At 34.2% G+C, this 26,113-nt stretch overlaps 1 protein-coding gene across 5 annotated transcripts in view; it reads left to right on the top strand.

The window, feature by feature from the left end:
* Positions 1-26,113, top strand: part of VPS13C (vacuolar protein sorting 13 homolog C) — a 168,828-nt gene that overhangs the window by 114,553 nt on the left and 28,162 nt on the right. For all 5 annotated transcript variants that reach the window (XR_012022719.1, XR_012022721.1, XM_072808964.1 and 2 more), the window contains 16 exons: positions 813-968; positions 1,140-1,404; positions 3,197-3,357; positions 4,355-4,476; positions 4,969-5,263; positions 6,521-6,910; positions 8,434-8,538; positions 9,243-9,407; positions 10,913-11,041; positions 11,318-11,451; positions 13,299-13,425; positions 16,486-16,721; positions 22,785-22,926; positions 23,983-24,123; positions 25,338-25,419; positions 25,550-25,619. Coding sequence is in view for 3 of the 5 variants with exons in the window: in XM_072808964.1 (XP_072665065.1) it covers positions 813-968; positions 1,140-1,404; positions 3,197-3,357; positions 4,355-4,476; positions 4,969-5,263; positions 6,521-6,910; positions 8,434-8,538; positions 9,243-9,407; positions 10,913-11,041; positions 11,318-11,451; positions 13,299-13,425; positions 16,486-16,721; positions 22,785-22,926; positions 23,983-24,123; positions 25,338-25,419; positions 25,550-25,619 (2,720 nt within the window). In the remaining 2 variants the exon portion in view is untranslated. The remainder of the gene's footprint in view (positions 1-812; positions 969-1,139; positions 1,405-3,196; positions 3,358-4,354; positions 4,477-4,968; positions 5,264-6,520; positions 6,911-8,433; positions 8,539-9,242; positions 9,408-10,912; positions 11,042-11,317; positions 11,452-13,298; positions 13,426-16,485; positions 16,722-22,784; positions 22,927-23,982; positions 24,124-25,337; positions 25,420-25,549; positions 25,620-26,113) is intronic.

The following is a 26,113-nucleotide window of genomic DNA, read 5'->3' as shown; positions in this document are numbered from 1 at the left end:
TATAAGGCTTTGGCTCTATTAGAACAAAAACTGTGATGGAACCTGATAACTGGTTGAAAGCTTATTGTAGTATTTATAGATGTTAATGGTAAAAAGTAGAAGGACCTCCAGTCAGTTTAGAGTTCAGGGTCATCTTTTTTTTTTTTTTTTTTTTTTTTTAATTCATGAGAGACAGGCGGAGAAGCAGGCTCCCTGCAGGGAGCCCGATGTGGGACTCAATCCCAGGGTCCCGGCATCATGACCTGAGCCAAAGGCAGATGCTCAACCACTGAGGCACCCAGGCACCCCGAGTTCAGGGTCATTTTAGATCACTCATCAACACTTAAGGACTGATTTAGTCAGGTGACACTGGGCAAATATTGTTAGCTGACTTTGAGTGCTTTCATGGCACAGTCTTTGTTTTTAAAGATATCATTTATTTATTCATGAGAGACACAGAGAGAGAGAGAGAGAGAGAGAGAGGCAGATACAGAGGCAGAGGGAGAAGCAGGCTCCATGCAGGGAGACCAGTGTGGGACTCGATCCCAGGACTGAGGGATCAGGACCCGAGCCAAAGGCAGATGCTCAACCGCTGAGCCACCTAGGCATCCCTCATGGCACAGTTCTAAACATTAGCCCACACACTGACTACGCAAAGAAGGACTGCTGATCTGTGGTAAATCTAGGCGAAGAACTAATTATTTTTGAAAATGAGACTATTAAGGAGTCTTCATATAAAATGACCAATTTAGGAGATTTTAACTCTTTGAGAGTTTTTAAATTTTATTATTAATTGACTAATAACTTAAATGTGTTGTTATTTATTCTCATAGATAAAGAAGAATCCAGTCCAGGATAAAAGTTTAATGCCAGGAGATGATTTTATTTTTCTTCCTGAGCCACAAACTGCAGTTCATATTTCTTCAGGAGATACAATGAATATAACAATATCCAAAAGTTGCCTTAATGTCTTCAACAATTTAGCCAAGGTATGTTTGGTTTTTGCTTTGAATATTTCAAATGGGATTTAAAATTGAAACATGTATGAATTATTTACATTTGTCATCAAAATTAATTTCTTAAAAATGTATAGTCATAGTTTAATTTTGGAAAACATGAATTTTGTGAAAATTTTACTGTGATATTATGTTCCTTTTCAGGGTTTTTCAGAGGGCACTGCTTCTACTTTTGACTACTCTTTAAAAGATAGAGCTCCTTTTACAGTAAAAAATGCTATAGGTGTTCCTGTCAAGGTGCAGCCCAATCATAGTCTTAGAGTAATAGGCTCCCCTGGGAAAAGTGGTGTTTATGATGTTGATGTTGGTCAAAATTTGGAATTGGAATATGCTAGCATGGAACCTTCACGACAAGGAAAATTATCTGTATTGAGCCGTCAAGAAAGCTCCTTCTTCGCTCTAACCTTTGGTATGCTATATTTATTTTATTTTATGGGCATATTTGGAATTATAGGTGTGGTGCTTATTTTTCATAAAATTTGAAGATACTGTTGCAGATATTATGGGAGACAGCATTTCTAAAGGCTTGAAACAAATAATTTTTTTATAAATTTATTTTTTATTGGTGTTCAATTTGCCAACATATAGAATAACACCCAGTGCTCATCCCATCAAGTGCCCTCCTTGAAACAAATAATTGTAATTGATCAAACTCTTGTCTTCTTCTTCTAAACCTGAAAAAATTAAATTTCATTAAGAATTACCTGGTGTGGGCAGCCTGCGTGGCTCAGCGGTTACTAGTGCCTCCTTTGGCCTAGGGTGTGGTCCTGGAGACCCGGGATCGAGTCCCATGCTGGGCTCCCTGCATGGAGCCTGCTTTCTCCCTCTGCCTGTGTCTGTGCCACCCCCCTCCCTCTCTCTGTGTGTCTCCCATGAATAAATAAAATCTTTAAAAAAAATAGAATTACCTGGTGTGCCTAGGTGGTTCATTTGCTTAAGTGTCTGCCTTTGGTTGAGGTCATGATCTCCAGGGTCCTGGGATCGAGCCCTGGGTTCGTCTGCCTACTCAGTGGGGACTCTGCTTCTCTCCCTCCCTGTTCCCCTCCCTACTGCTTGTGCTAGCTCTAACTCTCTCACTTGTTCTCTCTCTCAAATAAATAAAAATATTTTAAAAAAAATTTAAAGAATGACCTTAGATCATGATCTCGGGATTGTGGAATCGAGCCCTGTGTCCAGCTCTGCACTCAGGGAAGAGTCTGCTTGAGGTTATCTCTCTCCTTCTGACCCTGCCACCCCATTAACATGCATGTGCTATCTAAAATAAATGTCTTAAAAAAAAAAGATTTGCCTTAGAAAGTTAGATTATTTCTGTGCCCTTAAATAATACAATATGTAGTAGGCTTCAAAAAGAACATGTTCAAAGAGGAGAGGAAAATCAACTATATTCAGAAGTCTTAAAATATTGACACTAATATCACTATTACAACAAAAAGGTATCATTGCTATATAGTTGAAAACAAGGAGCCAGTTGGATTTTGTTTTAATACATTTTTTAAGTTTTTATTTCAATTCCAATAAGTTAACATACAGTGTAGTATTAGTTTCAAGTGTACAATATAGTGACTCATCACTTCCATACAACGATACTCATCACAAGTGTACTCCTTAATCCTCATCACCTGTTTCACCCATTCCCCACCCCTCCCCACCCCCCGCCCCGGTAATTATCAGTTTGTTCTCTAGCTTGAAGAACCTGTTTCATGGTTTGTTTGGTCTTTTAAAAAGATTTATTTATTTATTTATTTTGAGAGATAGAGAGTATGTATGTAAGAGCAAGGGGAAGGAGGGGCAGAGGGAGAGAGAATCCCAAGCAGACTTGCTGCTGAGTGTGGAGCCTGAAGGAGGGCTTGATCCTAGGATCCCAAGATCATAACCTGAGCTGAAATCAAGAGTTGGATGCTTAAGCAGCTGAGCCACCCAAGTGCCCCTGTTTCTTGGTTTTAGTACAACTTAAAACCTCAAGAGAAATTGTTTTGGGTCAAAAAATTTTATAACTTGATTCTTTTCTTTTCTTAACTTTTAGTTTCTTCAGTTTCCTTTCTTTGTTAGTTCCTGTGTCTTAGAAAAGCATTTTGTGTAGTCATCAGTTTTGGTCATGAAGAGGAATAGTCTTGTCATTATTTTAAGGTGTTGATAAGTACTTTGTCTCAGAGAAATATAGGTAAATATTTGGAATGTTTCTCACTCATGCTCTGCCTTAGTACCTCATGGATATACGGAAGTTGCAAAAGTCCCTGTTGCCAGATCTGGAAGGCGATTGTATAATGTACGGAATCCCAATGCCAGTCATTCTGACTCAGTCTTGGTACAAATTGATGCAACTGAAGGGAATAAAGTAATTACCCTTCGCTCTCCTCTGCAGGTAATGCATTAAAGTGAATTGTGTCCCTTCACATTAAGAAGTATTCAGTCATTTAGCTGAATATATGAAAATAGCAAAACATTAGGTCAATACTGATTATTCAGAAATAAATTGTAGATTGAACTGGCTGCTATTTGCATTCCAACTTGCTTTTGTAATACTCTTCATTTTATTTTTTTTTTTTTTTTTTTTTTTTAATACTCTTCATTTTAAATGTCTGATTAAACAGTCTTGCTACTTGAAAGCCCATTTTTGTTATGGTCTAGGTTTAAAACTAATGAAGCTTTTTGTCTATTTCTTTAAAGACTTAGAATTGGGAGTATTAATAATTATAGCTGGTTGTCAAATAGGATAACATTCTATTCTCTTTGTTTATCACTTGGGACTGTGTTTTTCTAGTATGTGTAAGAAAATATTGGAATGATTTCCCCAGAACAAAATTTTAGTATCTTAATCTTTTCTACCTTTAAGTCTTTATCCATTTTTCCTCTGTGCATTATTACAGGTTTCATTATATGGTCATCAAAAGAACGTTTCTTCCTAGTTATAGCATCAGATCAAAAATTAAAAGATTATTAGCCATTGTTATCTCTCAGCGACTAGCTCAAGCTTATATCACATTGTAATGAAGAAAAGAGAGTTTATTACTTTCCCTCATGTTTCTTTTTCTATCCTTTTCTATTTTTATATGGTGCATTGAAAAAAGGTTGTAATGGGGGAAATACTATGAATGAACTCTTCAAAACTAGTATGTTTTATATATTGACAGTGAACATCAGCATAAAGCATGTGAATATCTTAGAAATTTTCAACTGTCACTTAAACATCTAGTCTCTCACATATAGCATTTAAATATCCTAAATTCTAATTATCCATAAAAATATCTTCTAATACTGGGTTTGAAACTTTTTAGATCTAAAATAACTGTGCAGTGTTCATTTTTCTTTCAAGTACCTGTATCTTTTTAAACAACTTGTATATCTTCTTTATCTAACAGATTAAAAACCATTTCTCTATTGCATTCATCGTCTATAAATCTGTTAGAAACGTTAAGCTATTGGAGCCCATTGGAGTAGCCAGACCTGAAGAGGAGTTCCATGTTCCTTTAGATTCGTATAGGTACATACTTCTTTGAACATACCAAATTTTAAAAGGTTCATAATACATATTTTTAATTCTGTGAATTGGGATCTATATTCTAGAAAAAGTAGCCTTATTTTTCATTATCTAAAGATGTGTAAAAGCCAATTTTAGGACATATATAGAGAAATACATTTATTTAATTATTGAATTTACCAGATGAAAATTTCTTGTTGTATATTCAGTGTTTTAGAATTTTGAAATATATCTTTATTAGATTGCTTTTATATTTGAAATGACTATTTTTTCTGACTTGTCACTGTTTACAGATTTTTTTTTCTTGGAAAGTTCTTCCATGGGTTAGCTATGTAACTTTGGGCAAGTTTCTTAACCTTTCATATCCTTGTTTTCCTCATCTGTAAAAATTGGAATAATAGTACTTACCTTACGGTGTTACCAAAAAGATTTCATGAGATTCTTTTTCTTGATAAAAACTTTTTTTCCCTACTCTGTTTTCTTTTTTTTCTCTAGATGTCAGTTGTTTATTCAGCCAGCTGGTATCTTAGAAAATCACTACAAAGTATCCACCACTTATATTTCTTGGAAAGAAGAACTTCACAGGAGCAGGGAAGTCAGATGCATGCTTCAGTGTCCATCAGTAGAAGTCAACTTCTTACCTCTCATTGTCAATACTGTTGCTCTGCCTGATGAATTAAGCTATATATGTACCCATGAGGAAGACTGGGATCCAGCTTACATTATTCATCTTTATCCTACCCTCACTTTGCGGAACCTTCTCCCATATTCTCTAAGATACTTACTTGAGGTATGTCTCCTGTATTTTGTTTGACCTTTATTATTGCAGAATGAATTCAGGTTTTTTTTTTACTGTGTTTTTAGGTGAGGTCAGTATTTTCCATAGCATACTCATAATGCTTTAATAATATTAATAACAGCAAAAACTGATACAGCATTTAGTATATGGTAATCACTGTGCCATGTGATTTACATGTATTAACACATTTAATCCTTGCAATAACCTTTTGAAGTAGGTACTATGATTAGGCCCATTTTACAGATGAAGAAACTGAGTCACAGAGGGGTTAAGTAATAGGTCCAAGAACCCACAGCTAGTAAGTTGAAGAGCTGGGATTTGAACCATGCAATTTGGCTCCTTTGCTCCCTACCACTGAACTCTGCTGTATCTGCTATGAGTTAAGAGCCATAAAAATTTCTGTTAATTAAGTAAAATTCCAGTAGCTAATAGATAGAAAAAAGCCAGTGGGTAAATACTTCATCTTATATTCTTTTAAAGTTTATTTTAAAGTTTTTATTTTAAAGTTAATAGTATGATTATTTGATCCAGGTTTCTGTTGAACTTAAGATAGTTTGAGAAATAATGAGTTTTTAATAATGATGTATAATAAATATTTTTAGATTTTCATGCCACAACATTTTAAAATACAAAAGTCTGGGAAGTGTTGGAACCTAAATTATTTCTTTTCTTTATCTGACAATGAGCTACCCTTGAGGTCTAAAGACTAAAATGAATTAAATGAACTAACTAGTACTTATGTAAGAGAAACTTTCAAAAAGAAAGCCTGATTTATTATTTGGCTATTACTCATTTTGGAAATAATTCTGCCTTACTTAGGTAGCTTGTCAGAATAGTTTGATATCACTTTCCTTCTCCTATTTATATGGGAACCACTAGGCATAGTGTGTGAATAGCAGATAAAGCAGAAGCCCAGGCAATTAAGTGGCTCATTTAATGATGCAGACAACAGCCAGCATTCCTGCATCCATCCTTTGATTCTTGGCATAGATCTTTTTTTTCAAAACTTTTGGCTATTGGCCTACTTATGGCCAAAAGACAATTTTTTGCCTTTGGCTATGATACAGTGTTTTCTTTCTAGTTCTTAGTGGTTATTGGACACTCAGAATATGTAAACATGGTACTTCATTGAAGAAATGTCAGTTAATCTGATAAGTTATTTATTAGCCTTTGTATAAAATATGGATATTGCTATTGCAGAGGTTTTAATAAAATCACTAAGCAAATTTCATTTTTGTTTGTCTTTAGGGAACAGCAGAAACTCATGAGCTAGCGGAAGGCAGTGCTGCTGACGTTCTACATTCAAAAATCAGTGGAGAAGTAATGGAATTAGTTCTGATGAAATATCAGGGCAGAAACTGGAGTGGACATTTCCGTATATGTGATACACTTCCCGAATTCTTTCTTGTGTGTTTTTCCTCTGACTCTGCAGAAGTGATGACAATTGACTTGTCAATACATGTCAGACGAATTGGCAGCCGGATGGTGCTATCTGTCTTTAGTCCCTATTGGCTAATCAACAAGACATCTCGGGTTCTCCAGTATCGTTCAGAAGACATTCACATGAAACATCCAGCTGATTTCAGGGATATTATTTTATTCTCTTTCAAGAAGAAGAACATTTTTAGTAAAAATAAGGTGTGTTTTGGTTAATTTAACAATTAAAAATAGATAAATTCCTAACCTGGAAACTCATGAGTCATTAGCCTTCCCTGAATCACCAGTTGCTAAGTGCCACTGGTATGAAGTAGGTCCAAGGAGACTTTTCAGGAATACATGTTCAAGTGGCATGTTAGGACCAGCAGGTTTCCCAAAGCTGAATTGCCCTTTTCTCTATGGCCTTTAGAATTACTTCTTTCTTTTAGTAGTGTCAGGTAGAAAGCCAGATTTACCAGTAACGAAATAGCATTTCCAAAGGTGGAAGAGTTGGATTTGGCTTATGTTAACTGAGCTCACCTAGGTATGTAGCTACTAAGCCAGGCCTCTGAGAAAGAACCTAGGGTCTAAGCCTGATCTTTTGTGCTCTGGTCCCTTCTTTCCTTTGTAGCTTCCTATCTTGGAATTGCTTATCATATACACCCCAAGTACTTGCTGCTAGACCTTTGTCTGTGCTGCATCCTCTGCTAAGAATGCCTTTTCCCCTATGCTTTCCCTGACTGCCAGATCTTTTCTGGTTATCTCTGCTGTTCTGCCTTAGACTATCATTGTGCTCAGACCTGACATGTGAAGGATTTCTAACTGTCTGAAGTGGAGCTAGATGTTACATCCATGTCCTCTTAGAGCAGGGGTTCTCAAATTTTAGTATGCATTAGAATCACCTTTAGAGCTTTTAAAACACATTTCTGGGTTGTTCCCCTTTCATATGATTTACTAGGTCTGGATAGGGTCTGAACATTGCATTTCTAACAGATTCTCAGGTGATGCTATTGGTGCTGGTCCAGGGACCCCATTTTGAGAATCACTGTCCTAAAGTGTCGATTAATCTATAGCATTGTAATTACTTGTTTATGTGTCTTACCTCTGGTTGTCCACAGGTTTTTTATAATCTAGTTGGGTAGATGGAGGAACACAATTAGATCTCTTCTATAAAACTTTGTCTAAATCTCATAGCCAGAAGTAAACGTTTTACCTTCTCACCTTGATAGCATTTTGTACCACTCATATAACTCTTAATAACATTGAGCCCCATGTCATAATTATTAGTATGTGTTTCTCATCTCCCTATTTAGTTGAAGACTGGAACTGTGTCCTATTACCTTCTATTGTGTTGATCATGATTCCCTTTATTTAACATTTGCTGAATAATGTTAAAGGCATAAATTCTCTATGTTTTAAAACTTTAAGAATTTGTTAGCTCAGTATCTTAAGTGTAATACTGAAAATATTTTACATAATTTTTTTTTTAAGCAATGGAGGGTCTCATTGGTATACATTTTTAAATTCGCTAAACTCATTTCATAGGCGAATAGGAAGATCAGAGCTCTGCTTTTATTGGCCTCTGGAACATCTATGGCTGTATGACCCATTGGCAGTATGACTTTATGTTTTTCGGTGTCCCATGATACTAAATCAATTTCTGTAGTCTAACAACTTTCCCTCAAATAAAATACAACATAGTCTTTAAGGTTTCTTACGTAATGATGATGTGTTCTCTGGTATAGGTACAATTAAAAATTTCAACTAGTGCCTGGTCCAGTAGTTTTTCATTGGATACAGTGGGAAGTTATGGGTGTGTGAAGTGTCCTGCCAACAATATGGAATACCTGGTAAGAGTCTGCTTCCTTATTTACTTCTTACTTTATTCATGTTTTCTTTGGTTCATTAAACAGCTAAATTCTAAGGGGCACAGAAATTTGAAATCGGAGTATTACTTAAAGGACTGTTACCTCTATAAATTTCTGTGGTCCTAGTATCAGGACAAAACCTGAATTTGATATCAAAGTTTAAAGCAGCAAGTTGAATGCATTGAAGTAAGCAACTTGGTGACTATTCGGAATATATTAGAATCCTCATTCCATATTACTCCCTGCCAAATGACTGAAAATTTGAGTAATCTGATACCATTTGACCTGTTTTATTGCTACTTTGAAATTCTCTTCTTAGTTCATTAATAGAGAGATGATAAAGCAGCAAAGCTTGAGCCTCTCCACTAAATATAAAACAATTTATATCTGGAATGTTAAAAAACAAAAAATATAAATAAACTAAATATGTTATTACAAGTCATCATTAGATTACCCCTTGATATTTCTTGAATTGATTTCAGATGGAGCCAAATAAAGGAACCAAAAATTTTTGAGTGAGAAGATAATCAGTAGTTGAATATGGCTTATATTAGTTACTTCATTTAACAAGTGTTATTTTAAAATACTTTAAGAAATCTATGTGTGAATGGAGTATGTGTTTGTAGATTTCAGAGAAGCTATATAAAGTACTGGGAAATTATAAATTTGTTTGTTACTTTATACAGGTTGGTGTTAGCATCAAAATGAGCAGTTTTAATCTTACACGAATAGTTACTCTGACCCCCTTTTGTACCATTGCAAACAAGTCATCATTAGAACTAGAAGTTGGTGAAATTGCATCTGATGGCTCAATGCCAACTCATAAGTGGAACTATATTGCTTCTTCAGAGGTAAAATATTCTTTACTATAACTGGCTGCTAAAATGTACAAATAAATATAGACATACAAATAAGAATTGCATATACTTCTTTGTTATATTCATTTTGCTATGATATTTGTGTATTAAAATATGATAGCCAACTTTGACTTTTGACTATAAACTCATGTTTAAAAAGAAGAAAATTACTGGTAATACTTATCACCAGTAGAGGGCTAACACCTAGTCTCTAGTTCTTCCTATATGTGTAGAACATATGGATGTGTACTGTGAAAACATAAAGATAATGTACTATGAATTTTCTCAATAGTGAGGAAAATGTCTCTGCATTCAAGAAGCATATAATCTTGTTGGAGGGCTTAAGATTCATATAAATTAACACATGGAAAAAAGATAGTATATGAAAAATTATAGGTGGTTTTAGAATTTCTGAGTAGATTATCTGGAAGTTTCCTTAAAAATTACCTAAAATTCAATTCCCTCACTTTACTGAGAAGGAAATTGAATCTCATACTTTTCTAAAATCAGTACAGTCATTGGAAGTCTCAGTCACTGTGGCCAAGATTAAAGGGAATGTTTCATAGAAGAGATGGGATTTGAACTAAATGTTGCAGGCTCAATAAGATTTTACAAGTGGTAAGGGAGTAAGGAAAAGAATGAAGAGGACAGGTGCATAGATGAGCATTACTGCTTGAATTTCCGGAGTTTTCATCCAAAACAGCTGATCTTAAGGAAAGAATCATTCTTCTGTATATCTAAAAAACAAAATTATAAATATATTTAAAAATATTTAGCAAGAAGCTTAAGAGGGAGGATTGCAGTTATACAGATTTAGAGTTCTGAGAAGCATGAGTTTTCCAAGGCACTTAGAATGATGTCTGTAGACTTGGCAACAAATAAATGCTCATTATCATTGATGTGGGTTTGTTAAGAGTAGCATTTTTATTCAGAAATAGAACTTACTTAGTATTGTATAACAGAAGGACATTTTGTATTATATCAGGAACTAAAAATCTCAGTTTTACGGATAAGGCTCAAAGAGGTTTATGCTTTAATTAAGATCAAACAGGAAGATAACATTAGGACTTCCAGCAAGGTCTGTGGTGTCCTCTTCTCTGCCTTCAATTATCTTTCTAGTTTAAGATAATATGTGAAATAATTCATAGTGCTTTAAGGAGTTAAAATAGGATATGCACAAAAGCAAATGTTTTAAGATTATAGGTTTTAAATATTCAAGATATTTGAGGGACTCTTAATTAGTAAGCTCTTTAGTTTCTCATAATTATTCTTCCATAAGTGCATACAGACTAATACATACATATGTGTTCTTCTGATGGAATTTCTTTGGTTTCGTAAGAGGGTATTATATTGTTAATAATTTTAACATGCTATATGGAAGAAATATTTTAAACTTATTAATAGTTGTATCATGATCCAGTTTAGAATTGAAAACTTAATTAGCCATTGTCTTCTACCACAGTATATTTTAAGACTGATATTAACTTTTATATTTCTAGTGCCTTCCCTTTTGGCCTGAAAACTTGTCAGGCAAACTTTGTGTGAGAGTGGTGGGCTGTGAAGGATCCTCCAGACCATTTTTTTATAATCGACAAGATAATGGCACTTTATTGAGCTTAGAAGAGCTGGTATGTTTTCATGTTTTAAAATAAAATGTCTTTAATTTTTAAAATTTGCTTTAAAATATTTTATTAAAACATGCTATGAAATCTGGTAATTCTTTGAAGGTGCTAATATATATATTTGTAAGGTGCTATACATATGTTTGTAAGACATCAGAACCAGTATGCTTCTCAGTAAGAACTTAAGAAAACAGATTTTTCATGTCTACATAACTAATTGAAATTCGAAATGTCACTGCAAGTTAAACCAATACCTCAAACACAATTTTTTTTTTATGATAGAATGGGGGCATCTTGGTGGATGTAAACATTGCTGAACATTCAACTGTCATAACCTTTTCTGATTATCATGAGGGATCTGCACCTGCCCTAGTAATAAACCACACATCACAGGATGTCGTCACATATAAACAGAGGTATGAAAAAAAAGGTTCATGGAAAATCTCATTTGCTTTTTACTGGTCCATAGTCTTTTCTAGGAAACATTGAGATGGTAGATGTGTTTCACATTCCACATGTTTTCTGATTTTAGAAGGGTAACGTGAAACACATGCTGTTTATTGTAATACCCTTGCCAGGTTTTGAGACAGTTCTCTAGAGTCCAATACATTAATATTCCTCTGGCAAAACTTATAAATATTCATACAAAGAGGGATAAATAAAACTATTTATATTCTCATATCAGTTCAGATTAAGTTTATTAGCTAAATAACTCTCGACACAAAACTAAGAGAAAAATCTTTGGACTTTTGGAGTTTTTAAAATTTCAGAATTGCATATAAAGGAATTGTAAACCTGTTTAAGTATTATTATTCTTTAGTAACTGGTAATAGTCAGTGAACCTCTCCCTATAAATCTCTATCAAGTTGTTGTTTTTTTTTTCCTCCCAGTAACGATGGTAGAAGATTAAATGAGAGGACAATGAATAGGTAGCAATGTTGAACAGAAGTATGGAATGAGGGCAGCCCAGGTGGCTCAGCGGTTTAACGCCGCCTTCAGCCCAGGGTGTGATCCTGGAGACCCGGGATGGAGTCCCACGTTGGGCTCCCTGCATGGAGCTTGCTTCTCCCTCTGCCCATGTCTCTGCCTCTCTCTCTGTCTCTGTGCATCTTTCATGAATAAATAAATAAAATCTTAAAAAAAATTTGAAAAAAAAAGTATGGAATGATGGGAATTTTGTTGTTCTTGCTTGTGCTGTCATTTGGCTTAGATGATGCCATTATTTAATGACATCACAGATGGTCTTAAACCCTTAAGATATATATTATATATTTTCCAAGAATAATTCTAAATCTGCAAGGCATTATTTCATATACGTATAAAATCTTTATATATAAGGTTATTTTTACGTGTAGAATTATTTTATATAAAATAATGCCTTGCAGATTTACCTATTCTTTACTCTCCTGACTTGAATCCACTGAGAGATTTATTTATTTATTTTTTTAAAAGATTTTATTTATTTATTCATGAGAGACATAGAGGGGTGGGGCGCAGAGAGAGAAGCAGGCTCTATGCAGGGAGCCCGACATGGAACTCGATCCCGGGACTCCAGGATCAGGCCCTGGGCCAAAGGCCCAAAGGCGGGCGGCACTAAACCGCTGAGCCACCCGGGCTGCCCCCAGTGAGAGATTTATGGGATTGAAACCTAATTGGATTCCTTTTGTTGTTATTCTCTAGAAAGTTTTTTGTAATATGGACTAACACTTCTTAAACTTTAAGGATAAATTTAAAGATCTCCCAGAAATCTTGTTAAAATGCAGATTCTGATTTAGTAGGTTTTAGATGAGGCCCAGGATTTTGCACTTTCCGCAAGCTCCAGATAATGTTTCTGCTTCTCCATAGATCACACTTTGAGTAGCAACAGAATGGACATAAATATTTTTTTTCCTAAAGACCCATGTTTCTTATCTATTGCATTTGATTAAAAAACTTAAATTTAAGCACTGAGTGAAATTCTGCTGCTGCTAAAGAATTTGTAGCTTTTCCTGCAGGTGAGCTCTGATGTACCAGTTTGTTTACCTTAACGAATTCCATTGCCTGCATCAATTTGGAGTATACCCCAACTTCAGAGAGGCATTCCTTCAAGCTTCAAAACTGTTAGTTTATTGACTATTTTAGAGTACTTACTTTTAGGCAGAGCTCTGTTTATTAACAAGGAGTTTTATAAGATTTTTATACCAGTCCCCTCCTTTGTAAGCCACAGGTCTGAGTTTCTCAAGGCCTAGATATTTTAATCTTCCCTCTGGCTGTTGTGTTTCAGTGGGTCACAGGAAGAAGTACACTTGGTGCCAGGAGAAGCTCGACTCTTTGCTTGGGCAGATCCTACTGGTACCAAAAAACTTACATGGACGTATGCAGCAAATACTGGAGAACACAGTCTGTTAAAGGTATCATTTGATGGGAATGAGTGCTGTATGTGTTGCCTGGTGGCTAAGGAAGCAGACAAGCAGCTTCATACAGTCATCTTTGTCCTTACTGAACTAAAAATGAATTGAAAGCTGGTTTTGGAGTTTAGATTGCAAGTAGTTCATACCAGTATTTTAGATTAGTCAAGATAACTTATTTACGATTTGAAAAAGGGGCCTGCTTTATCTTGCCCAAATAAAGACCAATAAAGTATCTTTTTATATACCTTTTATTTTTTAAAGAAAAGCATTTTAAAACTAAGAGAAAACAACTTTATTTTGAACATATGCATACCACTGTTGGCTTTGAGGTTTTTAGGCATATTTTCCCAATGAAGACCTTGTGTTTTAATTAGAGGAATCTGGCAGTATACAAATGATCCCATGTAAGAAATTTAGTGAAATATTTATTGAAACTATTAAGGTAGCTAATTTGATCAAATATGTTATTCTTAGACTCTTAAACTTTGGGAAGGTCGCTAAGAATTCGCTACCAGGCTTTCTCTAGTGTAGGAATTGCTCTTGTGTTAGTGATATAGATCATCTAGTTTCTGTAGAAATATATTCTATTATGAAAAGTTCATACAGTGTCCTCTTCCACTGTCTGATAATGTCAGTTTTTTAAAAAGCTTTCTTGACTTTTGCTTTAAAATGGTAATTGGCCAACAGTGGCTGAATTATCCTTTCCTATATTCCCTCTGAAATACCCATAAAAGAGAGAAAGACTTATCCACTTCTGAAAAATTAGACTGATAGTTCCTCTGTTACAAGATTCTTGGAATAATTTTCACCATGACAATCTGATGGATCTCTACTCGCTTGCTTGTGCTTTACTTTTTACAAGACAAACTCAAGGTTTGCAAATGGTACAGAGGCTTAAATTCCCTGATCCTCTTAGCTCCCTGGCTCAGAGACATGGGAGTTCTAGCAGAGGTCTCTGACTATGCTGGTATTATTTCCCCTCTCCTCCATTTAACCTTTAAATAGAATATGATGATATGACAAAAGACATGACAACCATAAACTTTCATGCCAAGAAAAACATGGTATCAAAATATAAAACTTAAAATGCTAGAAGTTAACTGAAACATAGGAATCAGAGGATATTTTATTTTTAACAGATCAAACATGAAAAATGCGATTAGAGAGTACTTCAGTAATAACTAAGACTGAAACCAAGACATATCAAATTTTGTACCTTATAGAGAACTCACCTTCTTAATAGATATCTCTGAAATATTTGCAAAATTTGGTTGCATACTAGAATTTGAAAAATTGAATAGGCTACTTTGACATATATATTAAAAGCAATAGATTTTTTTAAAGCAGTTTGTTGATGAGGATGGAGAAAAAGGAACCCTCAGGTACTGTTGGAAATATAAATTGGTGCAGCCACTGTGGCGAATAGTATAAAGGTTCCTCAGAAAAACTAAAAACAGAAGTACCACAGTATCTAGTAATTCCACTTCTGGGTATTTACACAAAGAAAACAAGAACACTAAGTTGAAATGGTATATGCACCCCCATGTTTGTTGCAGCATTATTTATAGTAGCCAAGGTATGCAAACAATCTGTGTAATCAATAGATGAATGGACAAAAAACATGTGGTTTATTATGTATATATGTAAAATGGAGTATTACTCAGTCTTAAAAAAATTAGTTCTTGCCATTTGTGACAACATGGATGGACCTTGAGGGTATTATGCTAAGTGAAATAAGTCAGTGAAAGACAAATACCCTATGATTTCACTTAAACATTGGAATCTAAAAAACAAACAAACAGATCCATTAATACAGAGAACAGACTTGTGGTTGCCAGAGGTTGAGGTGGGAGGGTTGGTGAAATGGGTACAGGGTAGTGGGAGGTACAGGCTTCCAGTTACACAATGAGTCACAGGGCTGACAGGTACAGCACAGGGAATATAATCAGTGGTATAGTAATAATGTTGAATGGGGACAAATGGTAGCTACACTTGTGGTGAGCATAGGATAGTATATAGAGTTGTTGAATCATTATGTTGTATACCTGAAACTGATGAAACATCGTGTGTCAACTATACTTCAATAAAAAAGCAATAGATGTCAAACAACAACAACAAAACTCAGCTATTCATCTCCTCTGTATAAATCCTTTATTTGCTTTTTTTTTTTCCAGGAAAGCATGAGATGAAAGGCACATACTTTTCATCTGCTTGTACTGCTTGTTGAAATGAACTGTTGTATTAACATGAAATGTTAAGCCCAGAATGAGGAGGAATCATTATTTCAGTCTCTGAAACCATTGACCAAATCAAGTCTTATATTTTTAAGCGCTATATGAGACCTTTAACCAAGTAGATTTTGCAAAACAGTACACACTAAGTACAAACCATAGTTTTTTTTTTTTAATTTTTATTTATTTATGATAGTCACACACAGAGAGAGAGAGAGAGAGAGGCAGAGACATACGCAGAGGGAGAAGCAGGCTCCATGCACCAGGAGCCTGACGTGGGATTCGATCCTGGGTCTCCAGGATCGTGCCCTGGGCCAAAGGCAGGCGCCAAACCGCTGAGCCACCCAGGGATCCCCAAACCATAGTTTTATTGTTTAATAGTGTGATATATGTAAATATACATTTGCAGTGTTATAAGTTATTAAAACATAAAAATAAACTGGGTTAGTTTTACCTAAACTAGGTTACTTTTATTCTAATAAACTTAGGAATCTCTCCCTCTTGGAGACAAGTAAGTGTCTTAGGGCCCTGGAACCTTGAAGGATACTCTTCTTCCTGCCGAGTGCCCTTTGAACTGTCAAACCTAGGACACACAAAAAATTAAGCACTCTTAATGTTTGTTGTTGTTTGAAAAAAAAAATTGGGGAGTTATGTCTTAAAATAGGTTATTTTAATTTGATTTTAATTAATTTATGTCATTTTGAAGATTAGTTTTCCAATTTATAGCCATGGTTTTTAACTTTTCTAGATGTTCAGTTACTGTAGTTTAACTTTATGTAATAAAAACTTACTGCTCATGGGTTTAATACAAAGTCTCTCTTTTCCCCAGGATGAATGTGGCCAGTTTCCCTATGATGCAAACACCCAGATACACTGGGTATCATTCCTAGATGGGCGCCAGAGAGTGTTGCTTTTCACTGATGATGTTGCCTTGGTTTCCAAAGCACTGCAGGCAGAAGAAATGGAGCAGGCTGATCATGAAATAACCTTTTCTCTCCACAGTCTTGGGCTTTCCCTGGTTAACAATGAAAACAAGCAGGAAGTTTCATATATTGGGATAACCAGGTATGGCAGAAGGAAGATAAGGCATCAGAAATCTTTAAAAAGCATTGAGTTCATATCCAGTTTAGTGAGAATAATTAGCTGTTCTGAATTTTGATGTACTGTATATTCTTTCAGCATAATTTATGAAGTTTTTTTCACTGGAGTTGAAAAGCCCCTAAGATAGGAAGATGACTAAAGTAATGTCTTCGCACTTACTGTACTTATCATCAGTTGGTGGGGGAAGAAAGGTTTGCTTCTTTCTTTGTTTTTTGGTATGTTTTTTTTTTTTTTTTTGATGAATTATGATAGCAGAAGTGCTACAAAGAAGTATATATACCTGCAATGGAAGTACAGAGATAGAAGCAACTAGGTAGTTTTCTGCAGTACAGGCTGAAGAAACTGGCATGGATTAGGGGAAGCTGACAACAGTGGGTCAAATTGGAGAAAACATTCATAAAAGAGGCAGTATAACATGAGTACATAGTCTTTAATGGGCGATTTTTTAGAATGTTTTAATAGTGATGATACCAGGTATTTTTCTCTGATTCTGCTTGTATCTGTATGAGAAAACATTTGAATTTACTTATTATGACTTTTTAAATGTCACTAACTTTGGTTAAAAGACTCATTCTTTTCTTGGAGGCTGATGGGTGGAATTTTGTGTATAACCATCATAGTATTATTCACTATCAATAATGTTTAGTGAGGTAAACAATAAAGTCAATAAAAGCATCATGTATATAGCACACTTTACACAACACCCAACAGATTAAGAGTTCTATAAAGGGTATACATACAATAATATAACATTAATATATTTGTATATATATATGAATAATATATTCTCTTGGTTATACATTTCAGTATTTTATAATATTTTTAACCTAAATAGGAAAATCATTTTTAAGTCCTAGAAATTCCATTTCTTCACTCTATTGTTCTTCAGTGTAACTTATTTTTACTTTAATATTATGTTTGGTATTATATTTTGTCAGATTGGTCTTTATAAGGACTTTTAAAAATTCATCTAAAAGACCTTGTTTATCTTCTGACACAGTACACATTTAATACCCATTCAGTGGGGTTGTGTACTAAGGAAAAATATATGTTAGATAATTTTTTAAAATAACCTTTTATTTTTTTGAGCACTTTTAGGTTTACAGAGAAATTGGCTATAAAGTACAGAGTTCCCAAATGCCCTGCAGCTTTCCTCTATTATTAACATCTTGAAATAGTATGGTATCTTTTTTTACTATTGATGAGCTAATGTTAATACATTATTATTATCTAAAGTCAAGTGTTGATGTATTTTAAGTTAGAGTTTGCTCTTAGTTTGTAAATTCTGTATTCTGTGGGTTTTGACAAATGAATAACGTATACCTGTTATTACAGTGTCCTATATTGTAAAAATCACCTGGGTGTCACTTGTTCATCCCTTTCTCCCTAACCCTGAACCTCTGGAAAAACCACTGATCTTTTTACTATATAAAAGTTTTGCCTTTTCCAGAATGTCCTATCACTGGAATCATTGAGTATGTAACCTTTTCAGATAAGCTTCTTTCTTTCACTTAGCAATAATTTTTAAGTCTCCTCATGTCTTTTTGTGGTTTGATAACTCATTTTTTAAAATCACTGAATAATATCCCATGTCTGGATGTACCACAGTTTATTTACTATTGACTATTGAAAGACATCTTGGTTGCTTTTAAGTTTTAGCATTTATGAATAAAGCTGTTATAAACATTTATAAGCAGGTTTTTGTATAGACATACTTTTTTTTGTTTTTGTTTTTAAGAATTTTATTTATTTATTCATGATGGACACAGAGAGAGCGGCAGAGACATAGGCAGAGGGACTTGGTCCCATGACCCCAGGACCATGCCCTGAGCTGAAGGCAGATGCTCAACCACTGAGCCATCCAGGCATCCCTAGACATAAGTTTTTAATTCATTTGATTAAATATCAAGGAGTGTGATTGCTGGATTTTATGGTAGGATTATGTTTAGTTTTGTAAGCAATCACCTAATTGTCTTTCAAAGCGGCTGTACCATTTTCCATTTCCACCAGGAATAAATGAATGAACAGTCATTGCTCCATGTCCTTGCCAGCATTTGGTGTTGTCAGTGTCCTAGATTTTGGCCATTCTAACAGGGATGTAGTGATATGTCATTATTGTTTTAATTTGCAATTCCCTAATTACATGTGCTGTTGAGCATCTTTTCTATCTTTTCTATCTTTTTTTTTTTTTAAAGATTGTATTTATTCATGAGAGACAGACAGAGAGAGAGAGAGAGAGAGAGAAACAGACACAGGCAGAGGGAGAAGCAGGCTCCATGAGGGAGCCTGACGTGGGACTCGATCCCCGGTGTCCAGGATCAGGCCCTGGGCTGAAGGCGGTGCTAAACCGCTGAGCCACCCGGGCTGCCCATGAGCATCTTTTCAAATGCTTATTTGCTATCAGAATATCTTCCTCATTAGAGTCAAGTCTTTTCCCTTTTAAAATTTTTTCATTTTCTCATTAAAAGTTCTTTATATATTTGGGGTACCAGTATTTTCTCAGATACGTGTTTTGCAAATATTTTCTCCCAGTCTCTATCTTTACATTCTTTTCATTCTTTTAACGGTGTCTTTCACACCAATGAGGTTTTTAATTTAATTTAATTTTTTTATATATATATTTTAAAGATTTTATTTATTTATTCATGATAGACATAGAGAGAGAGAGGCAGAGACACAGGCAGAGGGAGAAGCAGGCTCCATGCAGGGAGCCTGATGTGGGACTCGATCCTGGAACTGCAGGATCGCACCCTGGGCCAAAGGCAGGCACCAAACCGCTGAGCCACCCAGGAATCCCGGGTTTTTAATTTTAATAAGCGCCCGCATTGATTCTTTCTTTCATGAGTTATGGTTTAGGTGTTATATTTTAAAAGTTACAAAAATGCAAAGTTACTTACGTTTTCTCCTGTGTTACCCTCTGGATTTTTTTGGTTTAAATTTGATATTTAGGTCTCTGATAATACATCTTGAGTTAGTTTTTGTGAAATGTGTAAGCTCTGTGTCTAGGTGGATTTTTTTTTCCACGTTTGGTTCTGTCACCATTTGTTGAAAAGATTGTCCTTTTTCCATTGAATTTCCTTTGCTCCTTTCAAAAATCAGTTGACTATATTGGACCTCTTGGTCTTATTCTCTTGGTGTGTTTGTCATTTCTTTCAGTTATACCATTGTGTCTTGATTTCTGTAGTTTTGTGGTAATCTTAAAGTCATGTAGTGTCAGTCCTCCAACTTTTTTCCTCTTCAACATTATGTTGACTATTTTGAATCTTTCACCTTTCCATATAAACTTTAGAATTAGTTTGTCAGTTAGCTCAGATATTGGTTGGAATTGCATCTAAGCTATAGATGAACTTGGAAAGAACTGATATCTTGACATTATTGAGTCTTCATATTTGTGTACACAGATCCTTGTATTCAGATCTTTGATCTCTTTCATCACACTGTTGTAGTTTTCCTTATATAGTTTTTGCACAAATTTGTTAGATTTTGTTTATACCTAAGTTATTTTATTTCTCTGGTGCTAATATAAATATTATCGTGTTTTTAATTTCAAATTTCAATTGTTCATTGCTGATACATAAGAAAACAATTGATTTTTGTATATTTGTATCTTGAAACATTAGTTGTAGGAATTTTTTTGGTTGATTCTTTGGGATTTTCTACATACACAGTCATGTCATCTGAGAACAGACAGCTTTATTTCTTCTTTCCTAATCTGTGTACCTTTTATTTTCTTGACTTATTGCATTATTTAGTATTTCCCAAAGTTAAATAGGAATGGTGAGAGAAGACATTCTTGCTTTGTTCTTGATCTTAGTAAGAAAGCATCTAGTTCCTCACCATTAAGTATGATGTTAACTGTAGGTTTTTTTGTAGATGTTATTTTTCAGGTTCAGGAAGTTCTCTCTCCCTAATTTGTTGAAGAGTTTTTTTTATCATGAATTGATGTTGGATTGGTTGATGGATAGATTGATTTGTGAGGGGGGGAGAGGGTCATAGGAAGAAGGAGAGAGCAAATATTAAGCAGGCTCCACACTGGGTGCTTGATCTCACAACCCTGAGATCACAACCTGAGCCAAAATCAAGAGTTGAACACTTAACTGACTGAACCACCCAGGTGGCCCAAGATTTATATAATTTATAGTGGATATTTTATTCATTATTTTCATTGACCGACTACATAATACAATGAGGGCATTGTTAACAGTATCATTGATTAATACCAACAAACTGTTAAATTAAAATATTATGGAGTTTTCTTTTATCATTATGCAAATAGTATTCTCTAATCAGGGATCAGCAAAGGATGGCCTAGAATCAAATGTAGCTGATGCCCTGTTTTTTCAAGACCTGGTCTAAGAATTTTTTACATTTTTGAATGGTTGGGAAAAATTGAAAGAAAACATTTTATAACACATGAAAATTATATGAAATTCTAAGTTTGTTGCCCATAAGTAAGGTTTTACTAGAATACAGCCTCGCTTATTCTTTTATATGTCTATGGCTGCTTTTGCACTGCTGCTTATTAGCACACAACAAAGGGCAAATAGAGTATATTATTGCCACACATATAGCTATCCTGCAACTTTTATTTGTTTTTTATTACTAATGCATTCTCATCATGTCAAAAGAAGTAGAGAAAAGTGGATTTTTAGTGTCTCTCTTACAGATCACTGTTATTGAATGATATGGCAAAGCATATTTTATTATATAATGACCCTATACCTGTGCTAAAAGAATACAGTATATATTGACATTTCCAAACTAAGAACACATAACAGTATGCCCACCCAACAGGAAAAAAGTGGCCAGAAAAATCAGAAAATTTAATCAAAATATCTCATACAAATAAATTTCTTCACACAAATAAAATAACCAAAAATGAGGCTGCAACCAAAGTTAGTTTCTGAATAACTCATTTGTTAGCCAGGTAAGAAATGGCTTTTACCAATGGTAAATTAATTAAATCACCTGAATGTAGCAGCTGAAGAAATGTGTCCAGAGTAAATAAACTTAGGGCCCTTAGCCTTTTTTGTGAGAATAGTTACTTGAATTGAGGACATTCAGAGCAACATCAATAGTCAATTAAAAATAAGGCAAATAATTTTGAATGGTTTTCCTTGGTTCTTGATGAGTCATCAGATGTTACCAGTGTTACCCAATTATTGTATATTTGAGAAGCGAGTGCTGAGTTAGAGGTGACTGAAGAATTAACCTCTATGAATACTGACTTTGAGCCCTAATTAAGTGAAATGTCACCCCTGAGAATGAAGAGTAAAACAAAATTTTTGTAGTATGTATAGTGACAGATGTTAACTAGATTTATTGTGGTCATTTCACAGTATTTACAAATATTAAATCACTATTTTATATACCTAAAATTAATGTTCTATGTCCATTATACCTCAATAAAAAGTAGAAATATTTTTTCATTAGATTTATATTTTTAAAATTTTGCTGAATTGTTTTTATATTTTGAATTTCATCAATTACAAAAATTTGTCCAATTTTTTTCTCTCTTATTATTTAAGCACTTATTATAATCTTAATTTTGTCTCAGCCACAAAGTCTAAACTATTTACTATATGGGGGCACATGGGTGGCTCAGATGGTTAAACATCTACCTTTGGATCAGGTCATGATCTCTGGGTTCTGGGATGGAGCCCCTGTTGGGCTCCTAGCTGAGTGGGGAGTTTGCCTCTCCCTCTCTCTCTGCTTCTCACACTGCTTGTACTCTATCTCTCTCTCGAATAAATAAAATCTTTAAAAAAATTTACTATATGGCTCCTTACAAAAAAAGTTTGTGAGTTCCTTGATTGATTGATGTCAATGTGTGATAGAAGAACATTTTCCCCTGCTCTTTTTTCTTATGTACTTTATAGCACCAGTATATTTTGCTGTTTTAAAAAAAATCTCTTGCATAAGTATAATTTTCATAGGAGATTTATAGTTGAGATAATTTGAAGTTGAATGACAATTCCAGCAAGCCTAATATATATTCCTAATTTAACTTTCTCTGAATTGTTTTAGTTCTGGTGTTGTTTGGGAGATGAAACCAAAACAGAAATGGAAGCCTTTTAGTCAAAAGCAGATAATATTGCTGGAACAGGCCTATAAAAAATATCAAGTATCAAGAGACCATGGATGGATTAAACTAGATAATAATTTTGAGGTATACCAAAATTGTTTTGGTTTTTATATATGTATTCTGTTGGTAGAAAATAAGGAAAATTTACTGTCCATGTTAAAAAAAAAGGTGTATTCAGAAACTATTTATTAGTTAATAAACTCTTATTTATTAATAGTATTGACATGACTGATATTCATTAGTACATTTTAAATTAAAATGTTATTAAGTCATATACTATGAAACATGATTTAAGTATGTTTCTCTTTTGCATTTTTGTCATTTCTTCTGTTTATGAGACAGTTTCATGGAACTTGTTTTCAGCAGGATTATGCAGAAATTAATATTGCTTATTGAAACTTTTTTTCTGTTTTGAATGATACCAAAATATATTGGCAAATAAAGTCTGTGAAAACTTATGTTTTTCAGTAGTAAAAACCCTATAAAAAATTCACTCAATTAAATTCATTAAATGCGAACAATTGTTGGACATGGGTAGATGTTACAAATACAGGTGTACTCTCTGCAGGCCCTTACAGTATTACAGCTGAAGGTTTGCTTGCTCTAGGAAGACCCCAGAAGCTTGACTGCAGTTTCTCATTTGCTCTGCTTCAGTCACACAGTTTTAGTTACTCTTTCTCTTTGATATCTAATGGTTGGTTTTGCATTGATCATCAGATATGTCCCCCACCCCATCCTTATCCCTATAAATGTTGGCCATGCTTAAATGAAAACAAACTGTCAGACATAAATAAGCTATTAACTATTCATTGTTTAACTTTGTTAAAACAAAATTTAAGAGTTACCTAGAATTACTCATTACTCTTGAGGTTTTTAAAAAATAAAAAGCATGACTTATATAATTGAAAAGTTTATATAATTGAAAAGTTCCTCAGTTGTTTTCTTGTTTTCCTCATAACTGTGGTGGAAAAGTGTTTCTGCTTCAAAGATCTCAACTGTAGATCACCTTAAGGCAGATCTTTTTTGGTGAGACATAGAGATTAAAATGTTTTCCCCTTCCAATTTGTGAGTAAATGGATATTTTAAATGGGCTACACTGATAATATCAAGTCATCATAAATACATGTGCTTTTTCCCCAGGTCAATTTTGATAAAGTTCCCATGGAAATGCGCCTCCCTGTTCATTGCCCGATAAAGCGAGATTTTTTATCCGGGATTCAGATTGAATTTAAGCAGTCTCCTCACCAGAGAAGTTTAAGAGCCAGACTGTACTGGCTTCAGGTAACATTGTCATTTTCAGTTCAATAAGTATATCTAATCACTTTGGGGATCCTGGGGATGCATTTTTTCTACAAGACTCTAGCATAGGGCAGCCCAGGTGGCTCAGCAGTTTAGCACCACCTTCAGCCCAGGGCCTGATCCTGGAGACCCGGGATCGAGTCCCACATCGGGCTCCCTGCATGGAGCCTGCTTTTCCCTCTGCCTGTGTCTCTGCCTCTCTCTCTCTCTGTCTCTCATGAATAAATAAATAAAATCTAAAAAAAAAAAAAAAAAAAAAACCTCTAGCATACCTTATAAATCGTATTTTTTTGTTGTTTGTATGTTCATTCCCCTTCTCCCACGTATCCTGTGGATTCTCTAAGCATCATCCAAGTCCAAAGACTTTGTGACTGTTGAGACTATTTAATTTGACCATTTAGCCTTCAAGAACATTTTCCTGCACTGAAATTGTTATTTCTAAATATTCCTTTGAATTTGTCATGGGATCCAAAAATAAGATTTTCTTTTTTATTTTATTTCATTTTTGTTTTTTTAAAGATCTTTATTTATTTATTTGACAGAGAGTGCAAGCAGGGGAAGTGGCAGGCAGAGGGAGAGGGAGAGGGAGATCAGGCTTCCTGTGGAACAGGGAGCCCAATGCAGGGGCTCCATCCCAGGACTGTAGGATCATAACCTGAGCCAAAAACAGACACTCAACTGACTAACCACCAAGGTGCCCCCAAAATAAGATTTTCTTATCATTCTATACATGAATGAGCTGGGCTTAAATTGGAGAATGTTTTTGTCTCTTTGCTTGATTGCTCCCTTCTTGCTTCCTTCTTTTTAACTACTAAATATTATTTAGGACATGTTTATCCTTTTTCTTCTTTCTAATTTCATGTCCAATCTCCACTTACATTTTATAAATTATAAGCTGTCAAAAATCTCACATGATCCATAGGCACAAATATTTTGATTAATAGTGTATATGTTGCACAGTATTAATGCATTTATGAGGATATTAAATATTCCTTTATGTAAAAGCTTACCCTTGCTGAGATATGTATGAATTTTTTATCTAACGTGAAACTTCTCATAGTACCACATATACAATGCAGATATTTAATTATGATGAAATTAGCAGCCTCTTCTATAATATTCTCTATAAAACTAAAAGTTCTTTCTTTCTTTTTTTTCTTTCTTTCTTTCATTCTTTCATTCTTTCTTTTTTTAAGGTTGATAATCAGTTACCAGGTACAATGTTTCCTGTTGTATTTCATCCTGTGGCTCCTCCAAAATCTATTGCTTTGGATTCAGGTAAAAAAAAAAAAGAAAGAAAAAAAAAAGATTGAGATATTCCAATTTAAAAATTAAATAGACATTATGTTAATCTAGTATAAAGCTTGATATTTTTCTCTTGGTTTTTGTTGTTTTCTTTCTTTTTTAGAGCCCAAACCTTTCATTGATGTGAGTGTCATCACAAGATTTAATGAATACAGCAAAGTACTACAGTTCAAGTAAGTAAAAATTCCCCTATTAATCTAAAGGAATTTAAAATGAGAATCTATTTTGAAAATAAATTTCACTCTTGTGAGGCTGACTTTCATCTAAAACTTACATTCTGCCTGAATGTACGAATCCACTTTTGATCAAGTAATTTTCTGTGTTGAAACTTAATTTAATAATAGCCCCTCTATATTTTAAAGTGTAAAATTCCTTAACCACTTTTCCTGTTTGTAATTCCAATTAGAATATAAAATAGCCAGTGAAATATAAATGATGTATTTGTGAAATGTGCTCTTGAAAGTGATTACTATGTACCTTAAAAATGGAATAATATATGCTATATCATCTAATTGCATTTGTCTCTCCTATAACATAACAAATATGGGATTTGAGACTTTAAATGCTAAGTTTCAAGATAACAGTACTACCTTTAGTGAAACCTTATCTCTAGTGGAAAAAAACAACTCAGTTAAGGATGCTTGATCTTGTTAATAACATAATACTT

The sequence above is a fragment of the Canis lupus genome, chromosome 32 (genome assembly GCF_048164855.1).
Source record: "Canis lupus baileyi chromosome 32, mCanLup2.hap1, whole genome shotgun sequence".
NCBI lineage: Eukaryota > Metazoa > Chordata > Mammalia > Carnivora > Canidae > Canis > Canis lupus.
This window is presented reverse-complemented; position numbering and strand designations above follow the sequence as displayed.